Source organism: Cetorhinus maximus, chromosome 7 (assembly GCF_964194155.1).
Source record: "Cetorhinus maximus chromosome 7, sCetMax3.hap1.1, whole genome shotgun sequence".
NCBI lineage: Eukaryota > Metazoa > Chordata > Chondrichthyes > Lamniformes > Cetorhinidae > Cetorhinus > Cetorhinus maximus.
Genome location: NC_135885.1, coordinates 6039804 through 6064426, shown reverse-complemented (window position 1 = coordinate 6064426; position 24623 = coordinate 6039804). Strand labels below are relative to the sequence as shown.

Here is a 24623-nt window from a genome sequence, read left to right as displayed (position 1 = left end):
AATAGAATGTGTTCTACATAAGAACCGTCTGCTGGTCTACTCTGTCTAGGGTACCAACTCGTCCATCCAGAAACAAGTGCGCAACCCAGATCCATTAGTCCAACTAAACTAGCGATCAGAATCCAACAATCCCCTTGTGCCTGTCCCATTGCCATCCAATGAGACCATAGCTGATCTTATCAAGTTGGAAGAATATAGAGTTTTCAGAGGATTGGAGGGCTGAAGGAAGTTACAGAAATATGCAGGGCAATACCACTGCACGATATGAACTTAAGGATGAGAATTTTGAAATCTGGGTGTTGCCAATGGAGCGCAGTTGGGATGGATCTATAGGAGCTGGTGTGACTTAGGATATGCAGTTAGCAGAGTCTTGGATGAGCCCAAGTTTATGGAGTGTGGAAGACAGAAATTTTGCTAGGAGAACATTGGAATAGTTCTGTAGAGAAGCCAACCTTGAAATTGCAAGTGTGCAGTTTAGCAGGGCAGAGAATTGTCCACAGAGGAAACACACTTGATCTCATGGTGATCGAATTTAACACGAAGAAGAGTCAGACAGACTCAAAACATTGACTCTGTTTCTCTCTCCACAGGTGCTGCCAGACTGGCTGAGCTTTCCCAGCGTTTTCTGTTTTTAGATTGCGTTTAATAGTCGGCTGACTTTTGCCACCGATTCTCCTATTCCCTACTTCTATCGAGCAAAAATGAAAAGGAAGAAATACGAAAAGGAAGGAATCAGAGAGCAGGAACAAAGACTAAGGGGAGAAGGAAGAGAAAGGGATGGAGGAGGAAAGAAAGGGAGGGAAGGAGGGTGGACGGGTTGAAGGGGGCAGGGAAGAAGATAGAGGGAAAGCAAAGGAAGGGAGGGAAGACAGAGGAAAGGAAGAGAAGATAGAAAGACCCAGGCACTCTGCTTACTTCATAAAGAGTAAATGAAATTATACTAAGTATACTCTCCCCTCTTTTCCCCATGTATTCACCTCAGCCTGGAGAGATCTATATTTGTACTGTAAAGGGTTAACAGTGATATTGTATACATGGGTAAATTTCCACCAAAATTCTCACTTAATCAAACAAGAACATTTTAGAGCAAAACTGTTCCAGACACAGTGGGATTGACAAGCATTGATAAACACAGGGATAAAAACAAAAAGCTAAAAGCTACTGCGGATGCTGGAAATCCAAAACAAAAACAGAATTACCTGGAAAAACTCAGCAGGTCTGGCAGCATCGGCGGAGGAGAGCACAGTTGACGTTTCAAGTCCTCATGACCCTTCAACAGAACTAAGTAAAAATAGGAAAGGGGTGAAATATAAGCTGGTTTAAGGGGAGGGTGGTTGTTGGGACAAGCAGCCAGTAATAGGTGGAGATAACCAAAAGATGTCACAGACAAAAGAACAAAGAGGTGTTGAAGGTGGTGATATTATCTAAAGGAATGTGCTAATTAAGAGTAGAGAGCAGGACAGCCAAGGTACAGATAGCTCTAGTAGGGGTGGGGGAATACTAAAAGGTAGAGATAAACAATGGGTGGAAATACATTTACTAGAGCTATCCACTAGGGCTATCTGTACCTTGCTTGTCCTGCTCTCTACTCTTAATTAGCACATTCCTTTAGATAATATCACCACCTTCAACACCTCTTTGTTCTTTTGTCTGTGACATCTTTTGGTTATCTCCACCTATCACTGGCTGCTTGTCCCAACAACCACCCACCTCCGCCCCCCCCCCGCCAACCCAACCCTTAAACCAGCTTATATTTCACCCCTTTCCTATTTTTACTTAGTTCTGTTGAAGGGTCATGAGGACTCGAAATGTCAACTGTGCTCTTCTCCGCCGATGCTGCCAGACCTGCTGAGTTTTTCCAGGTATTTCTGTTTCTGTTTTTGTTTTGGATTTCCAGCATCCGCAGTTTTTTGTTTTTATCCAAGTGAATATCTAAATGCTTCTTAAATGTTACGAGAGTTTCTGACTCAACCACCCTTTCAGGCAGTGAGTTCCAGACTCCCACCACCCTCTAAGTGAAAAATTTTCTACTCAACTCCCCTCTTAGCCTTCTAACTCTTACCCTAAATCTATGCCCCCTGGTTATTGACCGCTCTACGAATGGAAAAAGTGCCTTCCTATCTAACCTATCTATGCCCCTCATAATCTTATACACCTCTATCAGGTCCCCTCTTAGCCTTCGCTGCTCCAAGGAAAACAACCCCAGCCTGTCCAATCTTTCCTCATAGCTCAGACCCTCCAGCCCAGGCAACATCCTGGTAAACCTCCTCCGCACCCTCTCCAGTGCAATCACATCCTTCCTATAATATGGTGACCAGAACCGTACGCAGTACTCCAGTTGTGGCCTAACCAGCGTTTTATACAGTTCCAGCACAGTCTCCCTGCTCTTGTATTCTATGCCTCGACTAATAAAGGCAAGTATCCCATATGCCTTCTTAACTGCCTTATCTACCTGCCCTGCTACCTTCAGGGATCTGTGAATATGCATACCATTGTCCCTCTGATCTTCAGTACTTCCCAGGGTCCTACCATTCATAGTGTAATCCCTTGCCTTGTTAGCCCTCCCCAAGTGCAATACCTCACACTTTTCCAGGTTGAATTCCATTTGTCCCTGCTCTGCCCACCTGACCAGTCCATTGATCTCCTCCTGCAGTTTACGGCTAGCCTCATCACTATTTACCACCCTACCAATTTTCATGCCATACGCGAATTTCTCGATCATACCCCCTACATTTAAGTCAAAATCATTTATGTGCATCACAAACAGCAAGGGCCCCAGCACCGAGCCCTGCGGAACCCCACTGGAAACAGACTTCCAGTCACAGAAACATCCCTCTACCATCACCCTCTGCTTCCTGCCTCTCAGCCAATTTTGGATCCAACGTGCCACTTTGCCTTGGATCCCATGGGCTCTTATTTTCTTGACCAGTCTGCCAAGAGGGACCTTAACAAAAACCTTGCTAAAGTCCATGTAGACCACATCTAATGCATTCCCCTCATTAGCAGTCCTGGTTACCTCCTGAAAGAATTCGATCAAATTTGTCAAACACAACCGAGTCAGCGGGAATCGCATCCCACAACCATTTCATTGGCCGGAGACAGGATTCCCATCTCAGAGAAATCCCAACCTACCGGACTGGCCGGCAGCTCTGTAGACCCCAGCAACGCCAGTAGCAGCAGTGGCCAGGTCTGGGACTACAAGCAGTCCCCAGATTCTAAGGCCTTGGGCAGATGTTGGGGTGGGGGGGGTGGAATGGTGGGAGGTGGGGGAGGGCGGCGTCCGATGTGGAAAGGGGGCCCCGTGAGGGAGTAGCCCCCCCACTTCCCACCTGAGGCCCGAGCAGGGTGTCCTGCCAGCCTCCTGCCTGCCCCTGATCTCCTCCCGCTAGCCTCAAAATTGAGGCCGGGCAGGAAGCGGCCACTTTTGAGCAGTCAACATCTGGCCACTTCAGGACCTCGATTGGGGTGTGGCCAACACAGGCCTCGCCCAGAAATGCAGCAGGCGGCAGGGAGACGGGAAGATCTCCCAGGGAATTTTACTGGGGGGGGTTCTTTTCTCTAGAACAGAGAAGATTGATGGGTAACCTGGCAGAGGCTTTCAAGATTAGGTAAGGGTTTTCGAGTATATAAAGGAAAGATGTTTCCATTTGTGGGACCAGAACTAGGGGCAACAGATTCAAAATAGTCACTAACAAATCTAATACAGAATTCAGGACAAACATCTTTACCCAGAGAGTAGTGAGAATGTGAAACTCACAACCTCATGGAGTAGTTGAGGTGAATCGTATAGATGCATTCAAAGGGAAGTTAAAAAAACACATGACGGAGAAAGGAATGGAAGGATATGTTGATAGGGTGAAATGAAGAGGGTGGGAGGAGGTTCGTGTGGAGCATAAACATTACATGGACCAGTTGGGCCAAATGTCCCATTTTTATGCATAGAGGCTTAATAATAACTTATAAATTCCTACCATAGTCTTTCCAGAATTTGAGTTATTAAAAGAAACTGAAAATTTAAAAACCAATATCAGTGATGGTGACCACAAATCTGTTAGATTGTCATTAACAGGCCACCTGGTTTCCAATGTTCTTTAGGGAAGGAAGAGGGCCATCCAAGCCCCTTCTGGGCTTATATTTGACTCCAGTCCCACATCAACGTGGCTGACTCATAACTGCCCTCTTAAGTGGCCTAGAAAGCCATCAGTTGTATTACCACCTTCTCAGGGCAACTAGGGATGGGCAGTAAATGCCAAATGTAGGCCAGACCAGGTATGGATGGAAGATTTCCTTCCATAAAGGACATGAGTGTCCTTGGCCCAACCATCTTCAGCTGCTTCACCAATGACCTCCCTTCCATCATAAAGTCAGAAGTGGGGATGTTTGCTGATGATTGTACAATGTTCAGCACCATTCACGACTCCTCAGATACTGAAGCAGTCCATGGCCATATGCAGCAAGACCTGGACAATATCCAGGCTTGAGCTGACAAGCAGCAAGTAACATTCACGCCACACAAGTGCCAGGCAATGACCACCTCCAACAAGAAAGAATCTAACCATCTCCCCTTGACATTCAATAGCATTACCATCGCTGAATCCCCCACTATCAATATCCTGGGGGTTACCATTGACCAGAAACTGAACTGGATCAGGCATATAAATACTGTGGCTACAAGAGCAGGGCAGAGGCTAGGAATCCTGCAACGAGTAACTCACCTCCTGACTCCCCAAAGCCTGTCCACCATCTACAAGGCATAAGTCAGGAGTGTGATGGAATACTCTCCACTTGCCTGGATGAGCGTAGCTCCCACGACACTCTAGAAGCTTGACACCGTCCAGGACAAAGCAGCCCGCTTGATTGGCACCCCATCCACAAACATTCACTCCCTCCACCACCGACTCACAGTAGCAACAGTGTTTACCATCTACAAGATGCACTGCAGGAATTCACCAAGTTTCCTTAGACGGCACCTTCCAAACCATCGGCCACTACGATCTAGAATGACAAGGGCAGCAGATGCATGGGGCAACTACCACCATCCTGACTTGGAAATATATCGCCGTTCCTTCACTGTCGCTGGGTCAAAATCCTGGAACTCCCTCCCTAACAGCACTGTGGGTGGACCTACACCACATGGACTGCAGCGGTTCAAGAAGGCAGCTCACCACCAACTTCTCAAGAGCAATTAGGGATGGGCAATAAATGCTGTCCTAGCCAGCGGTGCCACATCCCATGAATGAATAAAAGAAAAATTAGTGAACCAGTTGGGCTTTTATGACAAATTGATAGATTCATTGTTCTTTTACTTTATTTGCAGATTTAAAAAAATAAGTCCAAGTCCTCCCACTGCCATAGTGGGATTCGAATATATGTTCTACAGGATATTAGTCTAGTATCTCAATACCATCCAGGGCAAAGCAGCCCACTTGATCAGCAAACGATCCACCACCTTAATCATTCATTCCCTTCACCACTGGCACACAGTGGATACAAGCCTAACCTGTCCAGCCTTTCCTCATAAGACAACCCGCCCATTCCTGGTATTAGTCCAGTAAACCTTCTCTCAACTGCTTCTAACGCATTTACATCTTTCTTTAAAAAAGGAGACCAATACTGTACACAAAACTCCAGATGTGGTCTCACCAATGCCCTGTACAACTCAAGCATAACCTCCTTCTTTTGGTAATCAATTACCCTCACAATAAATAATAAAATTCTACTAGTTTTCCTAATTACTTGCTGTGCCTGCATACTAACCTTTTGTGATTCATGCACTAGGACACCCAGATCCCTCTGAATCTCAGAGCTCTGCAATCTCTCACCATTTAGATAATAAGCTTCTTTTTTATTCTTTCTGCCAAAATGAACAATTTCACATTTGCCCACATGATACTCTACTTGCCAGATCTTTGCCCATTCACTTAACCTAGCTGTGTCACTTTGTAACATCCTTACATCCTCTTCACAATTTACTTTCCTACCTAGCCTTGTGTCATCAGGAAACTTAGCATCATACCTTCGGTCCCTTCATCCAAGTCACTTATATAAATTGTAAAATGTTGAGGCCCCAGCACTGATCCCTGTGGCACACCACTTGTCACATTCCACCCATCCAGAAAAAGACCCATTTATGCCAACTCCTTGCCTCCTGTTAGCTAGCCAATCTTCTATCTATGCTAATATGTTAACCCCTACATCATGAGCTTTTATTTTCCACAATAATCTTTGATGTGGTACTTTATGAAATGCCTTCTGGAAATCTAAGCACAGTACATCCATTATCCATAGCACATGTGACTCCTTCAAAGAACTCCAATAAATTGGTTAAACATGATTTCCCTTTTACAAAACCATGTTGACTCTGACTGATTGCCTTGAGTTTTTCTAAGTGCCCTGCTATAGCATCTTTAATAATAGCTTCTGACATTTTCCCTATGACAGATGTTTGGTTACCTGGCCTATAGTTTCCTGCTTTCTGTCTCCCTCCCTTTTTGAATAAAGGGGTTATATTTGCTATTTTCCGATCTAATGGAACCTTCCACGAATCTAGGGAATTTTAGAAAATTAAAAGATGCACTTCAGCAACTCCCCAAGGCTCCTTCAACAGCAACTTCCAATCCTCTGACCTCTACAACCTAGAAGGACAAGGGCAGCAGACACACAGGGTCACCACTGCTTGCAAGTTCCCCACTATCCTGACATGGAAATATGTCGCCGTTCCTTCACTGTCACTGGGTCAAAATCCTGGAACTCCCTCCCTAACAGCACTGTGGGTGTACCTACACCACATGGGCTGCAGCGGATCAAGAAGGCAGCTCACCACCACCTTCTCAAGGGCAACTAGGGATGGGCAATAAATGCTGGCCCAACCAGCCACACTCACATACCACTAACAAACAAAATAAAAGCCCCACTGTATCCACAGAAACAAAGGCTTGAAATGCCCTGTTGGGATTTGAACTCACGTATATAGGGTCCAGCCTTGTAGAATGCTAGTCCATTACCATCATGCTATTGTGACCTTTAAGTACCATAACCACAGTACTTTATTATCCTGGAAGATGTTAAAATAATTTTTTTTCTTTATTCTTTCATGTGATGTGGGTGTCGCTGGCAAGGCCAGCATTTGTTGCCCATCCCTAATTGCCCTGAACAGAATAGCTTGCTAGGCCAGTTAGGACTCAACCACATTGCTGTGGGTCTGGAGTCACATGTAGGCCAGACCAGGTAAGGATGGCAGATTTCCTTCCCTAAAGGACATTAGTGAACCAGATGGGTTTTTGCAACAATAGATGATAGTGGTTATGGTCACCATTACTGAGACTAGCCTTATAATTCCAGATTTATTAACTGAATTTAAATATCGCCCACTGTCATGGTGGGATTCAAACCCATGGAGCCAGAAAATTAGCCTGGACCTCTGGATTACTAGTCCAGTACCACCATCTCCCCAGTAATCTTTAATCTATAAATATTATGCTACATCCTTACAACAATGAGACGCAGCCAACATCATTTTTATTTCAGATTTCCAGCATCTGCTGTATTTTTCTTATATTATATAATTTTACCTGAAGCTGTAAAGGATTTACAGCAGAGAAGCAATAGGTCCGTGCAGCTGTTAATGCTCCATACAAACCTCCTCCCACACTACTTCATCGAACCCTGGCAGAGAAAGAATTTTTACTTCGGATGTAAACTCCCCTCTTACTGGTGAATGGGGACAGGGTGCCCTGTCCCACCTACATGCTCCTAGCCAAAAGTCCTGAGTTATTCTTGAAATGGGCACAATGTGCCAATAAACAAGGATCAGAAGATATGGCAGATTACTATGAGTCAGGGTATCCAGATTCAATGATTAGAGGTGAATGGTTTACAATTCCAAAGTACATCAATGGAAAACCAAAGCCACAGAGAAAAGATAATGGGGCTTGATTTTCACCAGATCCTACAAAACCATTCATTGTAACTTCACAGGAAGATCCTGGAGAATTGGCTTGAAGAATTTCCCTTTTTGGAGCAATGGAACAAGAGGAGGCCAATTAGCCCCTCGATCCTGTTCTACTTTTCAGTCAAATTGTCGCTGTTCTATATCGTAATACCATCCACCTGCTTTGGTTCTGAAACCCTTAATACCCTTAAAAACCTATCTGTCTTAGTCTTGAAAGCGCCAATTGAAAACCAGTCTCAACAGCTTTTTTTTTCGGGGAGTGAATTCCAGGTTTCCCCTATCCTTTGCGTGAAGAAGGGCTTCCTTACATCATCCCTGAATATCCTACCTCTAATTTTAAGATTCTACTCCCTTGTCTGGTTTCACCATCCCCCACCCCCTCAATCTGAGGAAATAGTTTCTCTCTATCTAGCCTCTCAAATCCTTTAATTACCTTGAACAATTCAGAATTGACCATAACCAAGTACTTGAGATGAAATATACTGAATAATGTCCTACAAACAGTGTCAGTTGTAGCTCAGGGTATAGCACTTTCACCTGAACCAGAAGGTTACCAGTTCAAGTCCAATTCCAGAGACTTGAGCACAAAAATCTAGGTTGTCTCTCCGTGCTCTTTTGGATGGGACATTAAACCGAGGCCTTAGGTGCACATAAAAGAGCGCATGGCACTATTTTGGGATTTATTATTATTACTATTAAGCAAAGTCCAAGGCCCCAAACACTCCTTCCAGGTGAGTCAGTGAGTTCCTTGTACCTCTTTCAATATTATTCGCTGCTCGTAATGCCATTCCAGAATCACAGAATCATAGTGCAGAAGAGGCCCTTCGGCCCATCAAGTCTGCACCGACACATGAGAAGCACCTGACCTACCTACCTAATCCCATTTACCAGCACTTGGCCCATAGCCTTGAATGTTATGACGTGCCAAGTGCTCATCCAGGTGCTTTTCAAAGGATGTGAGGCAACCCGCCTCCACCACCCTCCCAGGCGGTGCATTCCAGGCCATCACCACCCTCTGGGTAAAAAGGTTTTCCTCACATCCCCCCTAAACCTCCTGCCCCTCACCTTGAACTTATGTCCCCTTGTGACTGACCTTTCAACTAAGGGGAACAGCTGCTCCCTATCCACCCTGTCCATGCCCCTCATAATCTTGTACACCTCGATCAGGTCGCCCCTCAGTCTTCTCTGCTCCAACGAAAACAACCCAAGTCTATCCAACCTCTCTTTGTAACTTAAATGTTTCATCCCAGGCAACATCCTGGTGAATCTCCTCTGCACCCCCTCCAGTGCAATTACATCCTTCCTACAATGTGGTGACCAGAACTGCACACAATACTCCAGCTGTGGTCTCACCAAGGTTCTATACAACTCCAACATGACCTCTCTACTTTTGAAATCAATGCATCGATTGATAAGGGCAAGTGTCCCATATGCCTTTTTCACCACCCCACTAACATGCCCCTCTGCCTTCAGAGATCTATGGACACACACACCAAGGTCCCTTTGTTCCTCTGAACTTCCTAGTGCCATGCCATTCATTGAATACTTCCTTGTCAAATTACTCCTTCCAAAGTGTATCACCTCACACTTTTCAGGGTTAAATTCCATCTGCCACTTATCTGCCCATTTGACCATCCCGTCTATATCTTCCAGTAGCCCAAGACACTCAACCTCACTGTTAACCACCCGGCCAATCTTTGTGTCATCCGCAAACTTACTAATCCTACCCCCAACATAGTCATCTATGTCGTTTACATAAATGACAAATAATAGGGGACCGAGCACAGATCCCTGTAGTACGCCACTGGACACTGGCTTCCAGTCACTAAAGCATCCTTCTGTCATCACCCTCTGCCTCCTACAGCTAAGCCAATTTTGAATCCACCTTATCAAATTACCCTGTATCCCATGTACCTTTGCCTTCTTTATAAGTCTCCCATGTGGGACCTTGTCAAAGGCTTTGCTGAAAACCATATAAACTACATCAACTACACTACCCTCATCTACACACCTGGTCACCTCCTCAAAAAATTCAATCAAATTTGTTAGGCATGACCTCCCTCTGACAAAGCCATGCTGACTATCCCTGATCAAACCCTGCCTCTCCAAGTGGAGATAGATACTCTCCTTCAGAACTTTCTCCAATAGCTTCCTTACCACTGACGTGAGACTCACTGGTCTGTAGTTCCCTGGCTTATCTCTACAACCCTCCTTAAATAGCGGAACCACATTAGCTGTTCTCCAGCCCTCTGGCACCTCCCCCGTGGCCAGAGAGGAATTAAAAATTCGGGTCAGAGCCCCTGCGATCTCCTCCCTTGCCTCCCTCAGCAGTCTGGGACACAAATCATCTGGATCGGGTCCACGTTTAAGCCTGCCAACACCTCCAATACCTTGTCACTCCCTCTACATTGGGGAGACCAAACGCGGACAGGGTGACCGCTTTGCAGAACAGCTCCATTCAGTCTGCGAGCATGACCCCAACCTTCCAGTTGCTTGCCATTTTAACTCCCCAACTTTCTCTCACACTCACACGTCCGCCTTTGGCCTGCTGCAATGTTCCAGTGAAGCCCAACGCAAATTGGAGGAACAGCACCTCGTCTTCTGATTAAGCACTTTACAGCCTTCCGGACTCAACATTGAGTTCAACAATAAAAACAGAAAATGCTGGAAAAGCTCAGCAGGTCTGGCAGCATCTTTGGAGAGAGAAACAGAGCTAACATTTCGAGTCCACATGACTCCGAAGAAGTTAATGTGGTGTATCCGTGAAGCTGAGAGCTATGTGGATATCATGTTCAGAGAGTGGTCATCCCGCAAGTCAGGAGCATGGACGCAGAAAGGGAATTGGTGACTGCCAGGCAGCCCCAAAGAATCAGACAGGTAGTGCAGGAGTCCGCTGAGGTCCCGCTCGCTAATCGGTTTTCTGTTTTTTGATACTGGTGAGGGCGTTGGGTCCTTAGAGGAGTGCAGTCAGTGCCAAGTTCATGGCACCACGAGTGGCTCAGCTGTGCAGGAGAGGAGGAAGAAGAGGGTAAGAGCAGCAGTGATAGGGGATTCATTAGATAGAGGAACAGACAGGTGTTTCTGTTGCCTTAGACGTGACTCCAGGATGGGGTGTGTTGCCTCCCTGATGCCAGGGTCAGGATATCATGGAGTGGCTGCAGGACATTCTTCTGGGGGAGGGTGAACAGCCAGAGGTCATGGTCCATGTCAGTACCAATGACTTAGGTAGGAAGGGGGTGATGCCCTGAAAGTAGATTTCAGGGAGCTAGGAAGGAGAGTGCTCTTGGGGAGGGTGTAAACGAGATTGGCAGGGGGATAGGAACCTGAGAGGGAGCTCAGACTGGAGGGAAGCAAAACTAGTAAAGGGAAGTAGAAAAGTTGAAAGCAGAAATAGGAGGCAGATGAAGCATAGACAAGAATCAAATCAAATCAGAATAGAGAATAAAGTTAAATAAGCAGAATTAAAGGCATTCTGTCTGAATGCATGTAGCATTTGCCAAAAAGGTTGATGATTTGAATGCACAAGTTGAAGCCCCATGAAGTCTTACAGCACTAGGTCAAACATAGGCAAAGGAACCTCCTACTGATTACCATTACCGTGACAATTAAACAACTCACTGGAGGAGGAGGCTCCACAAATATCCCCATCCTGAATGGTAGGGGAGCCCAGTACATGCAAAAGGATAAGGCTGAAGCATTTGCTACAATCTTCAGCCAGAAGTGCCAAGTGGATGATCCATCCCGGCCTCCTCCAGAGGTCCCCAGCATCACAAATAACCAGTCTTCAGCCAATTTGATTCACTCCACGTGACATCAATAAACGGCTGAAGGCACTGGATACTGCAAAGGCTATGGGTCCTGACAACATTCCGGGAATAGTACTGAAGACATGTGCTCCAGAACTTGCCGCGCCCCTAGCCAAGCTGTTCCAGTACAGCTATAACACTGGAATCTATCCTGCTATGTGGAAAATTGCCCAGGTATGTCCTGTACACAAAAAGCAGGACAAATCCAACCCGGCCAATTACTGCCCCATCAGTCTACTCTCCATCATCAGTAAAGTAATGGAAGGGGTCAGCAACAGTGCTATCAATCAGCAGGTGCTTAGCAATAACCTGCTCACTGATGCCCAGTTGGGGTTCCGCCAAGGCCACCCAGCTCCTGACCTTGTTACAGCCTTGTTCAAACATGGACAAAAGAGCTGAATTCCCTAAGTGAGGTGAGAGTGACTGTCCTTGACATCAAGGCAGCATTTGACCGAGTGTGGCATCAAGGAGCCCTAGCAAAACTGGAGTCAATGGAAATCGGGGGAAAGCTCTCTGCTGGTTAGAGTCATACCTAGCACAAAGGAAGATGGTTGTATTTGTTGGAGGTCAGTCATCTCAGCTCCAGGACATCACTGCAGGAGTTCCTCAGGGTAGTGTCCTTGGCCCAACCATCTTCAGCTGCTTCACGAATGATCTTCCTTCCATCATAAGGTCGGAAGTGGGGATGTTCGCTGATGATTGCACAATGTTCAGCACCATTCGTGACTCCTCAGATACTGAAGCAGTCCATGTCCAAATGCAGCAAGACCTGGACAATATCCAGGCTTGGGCTGAAAAGTGGCAAGTAACATTCGCGCCACACGAGTGCCAGGCAATGACCATCTTCAACAAGAGAGAATCTAACCATTGCCCTTGACATTCAATGGCATTACCATTGCTGAATCCTGCACTATCAACATCTTGGGGGTTACAATTGACCAGAAACTGAACTGGGCTAGCCACATAAATACTGTGGCTACAAGAGCAAGTCAGAGGCTAGGAATCCTGTGGCGAGTAACTCACTTCCTGACTCTCCAAAGCCTGTCCACCATCTCCAAGCCACAAGTTAAGAGTGTGATGGAATACTCTCCATTTGCCTGGATGAGTGCAGCTCCAACAGCACTCAAGAAGCTTGACACCATCCAAGACAAAGCAGCCCACTTGATTGCCACCCCATCCACAAACATTCACTCCCTCCACCAGCAGTGTGGCAGCAGTGTGTACCATCTACAAGATGCGCTGCAGGAACTCAACAAGACTCCTTGGACAGCACCTTCCAAACTCATGACTGCTATCATCTAGAAGAGCAAGGGCAGCAGGCACATGGGAACACCACCGCCTGGAAGTTCCCCTCTAAGCCACTCACCATCCTGACTTGGAAATATATCGCCATTCCTTCACTGTCGCTGGGTCAAAATCCTGAACTCCCTCCTTAACAACACTGTGGGTGTACCCACACCACAGGGACTGCAGCGGTTCAAGAAGGCAGCTCACCACCACCTCCTCAAGGGCAATTAGGAATGGGCAATAAATGCTGGCCTAGCCAGCGACACCCATATCCCATGAATAAACAAAAAGAGCCTAAGCAGTTACTTTGTGTCTGTCTTCATGGAAGAAGATATAGAAAATCTCCCAGAAATATTAGGCAGCCAAGGCACTTGTGAAACAGAGGAACTCAAAGAAATAAGTATTAGTAAAGAGATAGTACTTGAAAAGTTAACTGGATTGAAGGTTGATAAATCACCTGGGCAAGATGAGCTTCATCCCAGAGTGTTGAAGGAGGCGACTATAGAGATAGTGGATGCATTGGTGGTTATCCTTCAAAATTCTGTAGACTCTGGAACTTTCCTGCAATGTAACCCTACTATTTAGAGGGAGAATGGAGAACTACAGGCCTATTAGCCTGACTTCAGCAGTAGGGAAAATGTTAGAATCTATTATAAAGGATGTGATAACTGGACATTTGGAAAAGATTGGTAAAATTGAGCAGAGTCAAATGGATTTTATGGAAGGGAAATTTTGTTTGATAAATGTTTTGGAGATTTAAGGACGTTACTTGTAGCATAGATAAAGGAGAACCAGTGTGGATTTGGATTTTCAGAAGGCTTTTGATAAGGTACCCCACAGGAGGTTAGTAAACAAAATTAGAGAGCATGGGATTGGGGTAATAGGCTAGTATGGATTGATAATTGTTTAGCAGACAAAAAGCAGACAGTAGGAATAAATGGACCATTCTCAGGATGGCAGGCTGTTACTAATGGGGTACCACAAGGGTCAGTGCTGGGATCACAGCTATTCACATTCTATACAAACGATTTGGATGTGGGGACCAATTGGAATATTTCCAAATTTGCTGATGACACCAAACTGGGTGGGAACATAAGTTGTGAGGAGGATGCAAGGGGGCATCAAGAGGATTTGGACAGGCTAAGTGAATGGGCTAGAACATGGGAGATGGAATATAATGTGAATAAGTCTGAAGTTATTCACTTTGGCAGAAAAAACAGAAAAGCAGAATATTTCTTAAATAGTGAGAGGTTGGGAAGTGTGGGTGTCCAAAGGGAACTGTGTGTCCTTGTTCATGAGTCACTAAAAGCTAGCATGCAGATGCAGCAAGTAATTAGGAAAGCTTGCTGTAGTTATATAGAGCCTTGGTGAGGCCGCACCTGGAGTATTGTGTACAGCTTTGTTCTCCTTACCTAAGGAAGAATATACTTGCCGTGGAGGGAGTGCAACAGAGGTTCACAAGATTAATCCCTGGGGGAGTGGGATTGTCTTATGAGGAGAGGTTGAGGAGAGTTTCAAAGAATAAGGGATGAACTCATTGAAACTTACAAAATTCTTACAGGGTGTGACAGGGTGGCTGTAAATAGGTTATTTCCCCTGGCTGTTGAGTCTAAAACCAAGGGATATAATCTCAGGATAAGGGGTAGACCATTTAAGGCTGAGATGAGGAGGAATTTCTTCATTCAGTGGGTGGTGAATCTTTGGAATTCTGCATCCCAGAGGGCTCTGGAAGATCAATCATTGAGTATATTCAAGACAGAAATTGATAGATTTCTGGATACTGATGACATCAATGGGTATGGAAATATTGCGAGAAAGTGACACTGAGGTTGAAGATCAGCCATGAATGGCGGAGCAGGCTCGAGAGGCCGAATGGCCTACGTCTGTTCTTATGTTCCAAAACAGTTTCCAGTGGCAGGAGTGCCTGTCAGGCTTGGTGGTGTCAACCAAGGATGGACAATAAATGCTGGCCTTGCTCGTGAGTCTCACATCACATGAATGAATAAGAAAGAGCGGAGGACACAGAATTAAGGTAATTGGCACACAAAAAGTAGTAAAAAGAGGGGAAAGAAATTACACGGAGAGTTAAGATCTGAAACGCATGGCCTGAAAGGGTGGCTTAAGCAAGTTCAACATCTTACGAGAAGGAACTGTATATAAAGTCGAAGAGGAAAATTGTGCAGGCTTATGAGGAAAGAGTAGGGGAATTGGGACAAATTGGATGGGTCTACCGAAAAGCCAGCACAGGCATGATGGGCTGAATGGCCTCCTTCTCTACTGCATCATCTTCTGCTTCTCTGATTCATTTCTGAGATTGGATCTCGCAATGTGCACACCCATTCAACTGAAATGTGACCCTTTTATTTTTAACGGCGACCTTCTCTTGTAGCTCGTCAAGACTGCAGACTTAGACCCAAAGAAGAATTATATCTTCGGCTTCCACCCACATGGAGTCCTGGTAGCTGGAGCCTTCGGGAACTTTTGCACAATGGCAACAGGGTTCAGTGAAAAATACCCCGGATTTAAGCCACATCTACTGATGCTGCCTCTCTGGTTCAGGGTCCCATTCTTTAGGGACTTCATCATGAGTGGAGGTAAGTCATGTACAGACCATATACACAAACAGCTTCAACAACAACAACCTGTATTTCTGTAGCACCATTGATGTATAGCCACAAGCCCCAGGGTGCGTCACAGGAGTAATTATCGAACAGAATTCGGCTCTGGGGCACAATCTTGTGGTGAGTTTGGTGGCGGGTGGCATTTAATCTAGTGGGAGGGAGGGTGGCAGATGGGGACCCCAGCACTTTCCTGCCTCCAGCCCAGTGAGGTCCATGACAGAAATGCCCAGGGATGGCATTCATGCCCAACTGCCAATTGAGGCACTTAAGTGAGCAATTAATGCCCACATGAGGGCCTCATCCTGCCACTGCTAGTAATAACCCAGTGGCAGGCTGGGGTGGGGTTTGGTGGGGGTGGCGGGGGGAGGTGGTGCTCACCATGCAGTGAGCATGACAAGCAAACACTGGCGAGTTTGCTTGGGGGCTCCCAGAGGGGGTGGGGGGTGGATTCCGTCATTCAAAGGCACTCAGTACCTGATTGAGGGACCCGGCATCGGGGGTGGGGGAGAGGGTCGGCTGGCAATCACCTCCCTGCTCTTGCTGCCAACGCCCGCACACCTCCCCTCCATGCGAAACCTCACACCCCCCACCCCCCCACCCCGCAACCTGCTTCCTGCCTACCTGTACCTGAATCGGCCCTCGATCCGAGGCTTCGGATGGGTGCATTACCGGCTGCAGCCATCGCCTCCCTGACGGCGCTGCTGAGCGCTGAAGAGCTGTCGGCCTGTGATTGCATTGCAGGCCGGATTTCCTACCCCTGCATTCCTCCATCCAGGGGAAGGCCCACAGCCTGAATGGCACAAGATGCAGCGGGCCTTCTCGAGAAATGGCGATGCGGTGGTCACGCCAGTTCCCTGTTCGCCTGGTGGCCCCACGAGCTTCTGCCCCAGGTGTGCACAAGCATTTGCAGTAAGAGGGAGAGCAAGACCATGGAGGGATTTGGAGGCAAGGATGCGTTTAAAATTGAGGCATTTCTGGGCTAGGAGCCAATGAAAGTCAGTAAGCACAGAGGTGGACGGTTCTCGGCGATACTGAGGGTTTGGATGAGCTCGAGTTTACGATCATTTTACGATGAGTGGAATTTGCTACAAAATAGGGCCATTGAGTGTCAGCAGTGACCCAGTCGGCCCTGCATCAGAAGGTTGTGGCGATCAGCCCCACTCCAGAGACCTGAGCTCAATATCGAACCTGGCACTCTAATGCAGTACCGACAGAGAGCTGCACTGTCGGAGGTGCCATCCTGCAAATGAGATGCTAAACCCGAGGCCCCCCTCTACCCTCTCAGATAAATGTAAAGAATCCCATGGCATTATTCAAAGAACAGCGGTGGGGGGGATTTCTCCTGGGGCCCTGTCCAATAGCTATACGTCGAGCGGCATCGCTCAATGATCAGATTATCCCAACGTGATCTCATTGCTGTTCTGGGATCTTGCTGTGCACCAATTGTCTGCCGCATTTCCCACTTTGCAACAGTAATTACACTGAAAGGAAGTACCTGACTATCTGTAAAATGCTTCAGGATGTCCTGAGGTTGTGAAAGGTGCTATATAAAAAAAAAAATGCAAGTTCTTTCTGGAACCTCTCTGTACATTTTCCATGTTCCAGGTTTGGTGCCATCAGCCAAGGAGAGTGCAAAATATTTACTGAACAGAGCAGAAGGCGGAAACATCGCTGTCATTGCCATTGGAGGAGCTCCAGAAGCTCTTGATGCCAGGCCAGGGGCATTGACGCTACTGTTAAAGAACAGAAAAGGATTCATCAAACTTGCCCTCCAGTTTGGGTAAGTGATACGCTGCAGTGGCCACAGCTTCACCAGAGCTGGGACTGAATAGTTGGTGAAGAGGTGCATCTTAATCGGCCGGTATAATTAGTCTGCGGCCATCTAAGTTGCAGCACTATCATCTCTGAGTCCAAAGCTCGTGGGTTCAAGTCCCCGCCAGAGGGCATGAAAAAGCCGGACTGTAAAGTGAAGGATGGTGGCTGTCTAGCAGCCATTCACACCTCATCTGGGCGTGTATTTTGTTTCTCTACTTCCACCCTTTCCACCCCCTTTGGCTTTTGCGCCATGAAACCCTTTGACATTTAATCTCTCCTGCCCTCCATCCTGTCACTTGCCCTTTTGTTCTTCCTCTCCTGCCCCCCCCACCACTCCCTTCTTTCACTCACTCAAAACCCATAACATTTCTACAGAGTCCCCTGCCAAAGCAATATAGCTGCCTGCGCGTGCACACTGGTCCGTGCAGACATCACTCGATCTGCTGTAGGCAGGAAACGTACGCAGGTCTTAGCGTGGTAAGTTTTTAAAAATGTTTTGTAACTGCAGATGAATAGCCGCAAAATGATTAAATAATTACATTTCCACCAGCAATGTTCAAACGGCACGGGCATCTAACCACAGCTGCACTCTCACCGTGACCGGACCAGCTCCCCCTCCCAATATTTTAATTATACCGAATAAATGTCAAAGAACCATCATCGACCATTCACAAAAGAGACAAGAAAAATATCGCTGATGCTGCGACTCAGAAACAGAAAACTCTGGAAGTGTTCAACGCAAGATGCTGCCCGAGTGTCTCCAAGATTTTCTGTGCGTTAGTTTTGCCGCTTTAAATTATCCACTTTCCTTCAGCATTAAAATGGTGCAAATGCTTTTTTTTCCCCTTTGAATGAATCTCAATCTAGCCGATGAAACCACGAGCGGGGTTTTTACCCTGTCGGGCGGACGGGTCCGAGGGTCGGCAGTGAAACTGACTGCTGCCCGCGATCGGACCCCCCCGGCCGCGGTTCCACGCCAGCTGGTCAGTTATCGGCCAGCCAGTGGGAATCGTGCGCCGGGAGCCTCAGCGCTGCCTGGGTGTGGGGGGGGGGTGCGGGAGGAGGTGCTAGCGTGGACGTTTGCACACGCACGCGGGTGCGCGCGCTGAAATCTCCCCGGAGACACCAGAGCCGCCGCAGGGAGCCGATTTTTAAAAACGTTCATAAAGACTTTAAAAGTGTAAAAAAAAAACGCGTCCCCTCCCGTGACTCCTGTCACACGAGCAGCAGGGACGTGTTATCAATGAGATTTCGACGTTTTCATTTCGTCTTTTTAATTCCTGTTGAAAAAAAACCCTCATCCCCGCCCGTGGATGAGGCTTCGTTAAAAAAAACCCACAGGCCGCCGGGCCTTCTCGCCTGCCCGCCGACCGACTGGTCTTAACTGGACTTAACGTACTGACCAAGGGCCGTAATAGGCCTCTTCGTGGTCGGCGGGTGCGCTGCTGCCTCTTGCGTGTGCCCGTCAAGCCAAACATCGCTTGCTGACATCGTTGTGCATTGTTTTACCCCCCCCTTGCCCGTGCCCACCCGATGAGGGGAAAAACTCTGCCCCACACTCTGCTGCCTGCCAGACACGATGTGCCCACGGCTGTGTGAGTCTGTAAAACACGGCGGAGAAGCGGTAGAGCCGCGCACGCCCGGCATTGGCAGCAGACTCAGCCTTACATTTCTACCTTTCCTCAGTTCGGATGTAGGGCCACTGACCTGAAACATTTACTCTCTTTGTTTCTCTCTCTCTCTCTCCCCCGCCCCCCACATGCTACCTGATCTGCCGAGTGAGGTTTCCAGCATTTTCTGTTTTCACTCCCTCGAGTACCGCGCTGGAGTGTCGGCCTCAGGGGCCGAATCGTCCCGGGTTTGCGCCGAGTGAAGCGGCGGGCGAGAAAAAAGTCGTTTTACCCCGCCGGCCTCAGTGGCGGGCTGTGTCCTCCCCTCCCGGCCTCATAAGTGACGCAGTCGGGGGGGAAACAGGTCGGGTCACTGGCGGGCGGCCTCCGATTGGTCAGCCACGCCATTACCTCACCGCTTCCGAGCGCCGAGCGCCATATTTAAACTGCAGCCGCACGTGCACTTCTCAACGCTTGCAGCCCCAGGACTGCTCCGGTCAAGACACGGCCCCGAAAGCCAGGAAGAGTGCAGCACCCCGCACCCCCCCCCCCGCTCCCCACCCCCCCCCCCCTCCCCAATTCAGTGACGCATCCCTGGGGCCCCTTCTGGACGCCATGGAGACCCGCCACGAAGTTTTCTACCCGCGTCCTGGGTACAGGAGGCCCATCAGTCTCACCACTCCGGCTTGGGAGGGGGTGGCAGTGGGGATCAGTGCCAACACTGCACAGAAGAGGTTGGCCATCCAATGCAGGTAGAGGACGAATGATCTCATCCGTGCCACCAGGGTAAGGCAACCATCTCATCACCCTAAACTCACACACTCACAAGCCCATCACACATTCACTGGCATCTCACTCACTGCCAGCCCAAGGGACATCACCACTCACTCTCTCACACACACCCTCACATCTCCATCTGGCCTCATCTCCTCTGGAGACTGCCTCCTCAGCCCTTACCCTCTTGAGGCCACTTGCACAGATCAACATGTGCCCCCCACACACACACCCTGGGATACCCTCCTTCCCCAGTACAGCCCTCAACTGCAGCCTCTTCCCTGGCCTGAGGCCACTTCTCCCCCTTCCCCAAGCAAGCCCTAGCCCTGCAGTCATTGAAAAGCCCCCCCTAAAAGTGATGCGGTGCTATCAGTGAAGCCTGGCGCTGATGACAGCGAGTGCTGCCCAAAGCAAGGTGGGCAAACAAACCTCGAAGTGCCGAGTGAAGTGCAGCTCACCAGGTGCACGTCGCTTATGTAGAGTTGTGAAACACGTTGGCCCGGGTTATCCAGCCTGGGGGGGCTGATGCTAAGATATTGAAGTTAGGTTCCCGATGTGGGGTGGTGGGAAACACGACCCGCTATTGACAGGTGGAGCAGATAATCACAAATTAGTTTCACAATGGCGTAAAACTGATTTTTGGCCTTCTGGCCATAGTGTCCGTTCATGCCCACCATGACGCCTGCCGCCAAGGGGACCAGGCCATTCCACCCTAGGCTTTTTGTGTTCAGATCGTGGAGTGAGACTTGAACCCACAGCCTTTTGACTCAGAAGCGGGCACGCTACCAACGGAGAAGAGGAGAGTCGTGGGGGCGACATTTATCCCTCAACCCACACCGCTCAAACTGATTATCATGGCCGTTATCACATTGCTGTTTGTAGGACCTTGCTGTGTGCAAATTGGCTGCTATGTTTCATACATTGTAACGGTGACTATACTTCAGAAGTGCTTCATTGGCTGCTAAGTGCTCTGGGACATCCTGAGGTTGTGAAAGGAGCTCTATAAATGCAAGTTGTTTCTATCTTAATAATGTTAGTGACTTACATGACTGGATTGAGCAGTTATTAATGTTGGTGGCTTTGAACTTATCAGCACAGGAACACAAAAATTAGGCACAGGGGGCCCCTCAAACATTCAATAAGATCATAGCTGATCTGACTGTGGCCTCAACTCCAGTTTCCTGCCTGTCCCCCATAACCCTTTATTCCCTTATCAGTCAAAAATCTGTCTAAGTCAGCCTTGCCAATGATCCAGCCGGCACTGTTCTCTGGGGTAGAGAATTCCACAGACTAACGACTGCTTGAAAGAAGAAATTCCTTCTCATCTCATTCTTAAATGGGAAGCCCCTAATTTTTAGACTGTGCCCCTAATCCTAAACCACCCCCATAAGGGGAAACATCCTCTCAGCATCCACCCTGTCAAGCCCCCTCAGGATCTTGTGTGTTCCAATAAGTTCACCTCTCATTCTTCTAAACTCCAATGAGCATAGGCCCGACCTGTCCTCGTTTCCACGGGATATTTGGTGCAAGTGCTTCATCAGGCTCGGCCCCAAGACCTGATTGTCCATGATGGCCTGAAAGGTGAGTAGCGTTGCCAGACCTTCTCCCTCCAATCCAGGCAAGCGTTCCCTTGGCCCCAGTGGAAACGGCGACGATCTGGACATAATCTAACACAAGATCCTTCTCTTTGGCACCTCAAGTCCGCTTTGCTGGCTTTGATGGGTTCTAATAATTGGAATATCTCTTTTCTTCCTCCAATTCCCAGCCAGGATCAGAATCACATCACAAGCACATAGAGACATTGGACGGGATTTTATGGCCTCTCCCACCCGGAGGTGTTTTCCGGTCCTGCCAAAGCCAATGGACTTATAAACAGCTCGCGGCATTTTACAGCCCCGCCCCCGTTGTGAAGGGGCAGTACAATTCCGCCCATTGAAACTTGCAGCAGAGAAAGAGGCTATTCGGCCCATCATCCTGTGCTGACTCTTTGGAGGAGACCCACATCTCCGCTTTCTGCCTGTAATCCTGTGAATTCCACATTCTCAAGTGCCTGCCCAACCAACTTTTAAAATTAATAGTGGATTAATTATTGGCAATAAAGTTAAATGTAATAATCTGACTGAAAGATCACTGTGAAAATTAAAAGCCTGTACCTTTTCTCCCCTCAGGGCACCCCTAGTTCCGGTGTTTTCCTTTGGCGAGAATGAAGTGTTTGATCAGATGCAAAATCCCCAGGGTTCACGCTTAAGAAAGATCCAGGAACGCTTGCAGAAGATTATGGGAATATCACTCCCACTCTTCCATGCCCGTGGTATATTCCAGTATAGCTTTGGTCTCATACCATACAGGAAGCCCATTCACACTGTGGGTAAGTCACACCGTTGTATTTGAAAGGATCTTACCTCATGCTTGGATTGTACAGGGCAAATCTGACCAGCCAAAGCAGAGGTTTCTGGAGGAGTAAATTCAACGCCCATTCATGTCAATGGAAACAAATGGGAGAATGGGGAAGAGAAGAACGAAGAATCACTGGTAACTAGCAGATGGGTACAAGAAGCAATCAGAAAAGCTCACGAAATGTTGACATTCATCTCAAGAGGGCTGGAATTCAGAGGGGTGGAAGTTATGCTCCAGTTGTATACTGACCAGCGCTGGTCAGATCCTGATCTGCAGTAAGTGTTCAGTTCAGAGCATCACATCTCAGGAAGGATAGATGACCATTGGAAGAGGTGCAATGAAAATTCACCAGAGATAAGAAGGTTAAATTATGAGGACAGGTTGCACACTTTGCTCGTACAGACTTAAGACTAGAAGATTGAGGGGTGATCTCATTGAGATGTTTAAGATGATTAAAGAATTTGAGAAGGTATTTAGTGAGTGAGTCTATTTCCTCTGATGGAGGCGTCCATACCAAGGGGGCATAATCGTAAAATTAGAGTCAGGCCATTCAGGGCTGATGTCAGGAAGCGCTTCTTCACACAAAGCCTGGGGGAATTCTGGAACTCTCTACCAAAAGGCTATTAAGATTTATATCAATGTGCTAATATCAGGGAGTTCCCTGGTCTGGCTGTTCCAACAGAGGCTTCAGTGCAAACCAGCTTATAGGCCTCAGGGTCTATGGAGTCCTACAACTCTATAGAGCAAAATATAAGTCCTGTGTTGGTAGATGTGTGGAATGATTGATCACACAAGCTGCTTCTGAACCAGCCAACAGGTGGCACACAAGAGCGATGCAATGGATTGTCCCACAACCCATGACAGGAGAAGGGCTTGTGCTCCACACCTTCCAAACCAGCATCGCTGGAAATTGGAAACTGGACAGTAGGGAGGGCTCATTGAATCTGCAGTGCGATGCTACGGGATGTTACATCTTGATGGCCGAGCCTGGCACGCTATGTTATCACTCAAAAACTGCATTGTGCCTGTAGCACAGTATTACTAGAATGGTACGGGTGATGAAGGACTTTCGTGATGTGGAGAGACTAGAGAAGCTGTGATTGCTCTTCTTCAAGAAGAGACGTTTAAGAGAATATTTGTTAGAGGTGTTCAAATTAATGAACTATTTTGATAGAGTAAATAAGGAGAAATTGTTTCCGCTGATGGGGTGGGGTGGGGTGGGGGGCAGTAACCAGAGGGACACAGATTTAAGGAAATTGACAAAAGAAGCGGCAAAAGAACCAGAGGGGAAATGAGGCAATGTTTTGTTTGACACAGCAAGTTTTTTAATAATTTGGCATTGACTGCCTGAAAGGGCGTGGAAGCAGATTCAATGGGAACTTTCAACAGGGAATTGGATAAATATTTGAAGGGAAAAAGTTTACGAGGTTTACGGGAAAAGATTGGGAGGAGTGGGAGATGCGAGGAATTGACAATCTCTACCAAAAATCTGGAACAAGAACGTTGGGCCAAATGGTCTCTTTCTGTGCTGTATTATTCGATAATTCTTATGATTCTGTCTGACAAAGCTATTTGATTCACATTGTAAGCAGATGGCAAGTAAAAGATCCACCTCCCTTTCAATTCTAGTTGGCAAACCGATTGACGTGGAGAAGAAAGAGAATCCATCGCAAGAGGAAATTAATGAATTTCACCAGAAATACATCGAGGAACTTACCAAACTCTTCGAAGAGCATAAAACAAAGTACAACATTCCCGAGGACAGGCACCTGACTTTTATCTGATTACTTGCCACACTCTTTCTCTCTCTCTCTCTCTTTCTCTACGCCGTTCCATCTGTATGAAGTGACTGACTTTGAATCAGTGTTGGGTTGAACCAGTGGCTCAATGTGATGGTTGGCATTCCTCAGGAAGGATGAAGGACGTTCAAATTGGACAGGAAGCGAGCAGAGTAAAAGCAAAGGCCTGTGTGATATTGGGGGTTCTTCCACCAGGTGCTGCCACCATGCTTAGCGACCATTATGGCGGGAAATTTACTGACACAGCTGCCACTTCACCACAATACCTGTGAAAACACATAAATGGTCCGTATATTTGTTTAACCCATAGGTGGGACATCATTACTGACCTTTGTGTTATTCGTTGCCTCGTTGCATTTATAGCTGGCTTCTGGGAACTCAGGTCTCAGCCCCGAGCTGCCAACCACTCCTTTTAAAGTTATGTCCTTTTTCAGAGTTCCTTCACCAGAGAAAGTAGTTCCGCCCAAACTACAATACCAAATTATTTTAACTTATTATGGGCCTGACCCATCACTAGGAACTCCTCACTGATGGTAGGTTGAGTTGCACAACTCACGATTAAA

At 47.4% G+C, this 24623-nt stretch overlaps 2 protein-coding genes across 3 annotated transcripts in view; one reads left to right on the top strand and one right to left on the bottom strand.

Annotated features, from left to right (window-relative positions):
* LOC144682571 (2-acylglycerol O-acyltransferase 2-A-like) overlaps positions 1-24045 on the top strand; it is a 49317-nt gene extending 25272 nt beyond the window's left edge. The window contains exons 3-6 of the mRNA XM_078545017.1: positions 15434-15638; positions 17271-17445; positions 22033-22232; positions 23891-24045. Coding sequence (XP_078401143.1) covers positions 15434-15638; positions 17271-17445; positions 22033-22232; positions 23891-24045 — 735 coding nt within the window. The remainder of the gene's footprint in view (positions 1-15433; positions 15639-17270; positions 17446-22032; positions 22233-23890) is intronic.
* LOC144682565 (BTB/POZ domain-containing protein KCTD14-like) overlaps positions 1-24623 on the bottom strand; it is a 1380231-nt gene that overhangs the window by 300900 nt on the left and 1054708 nt on the right. The gene's annotated exons all lie outside the window — the stretch shown is intronic.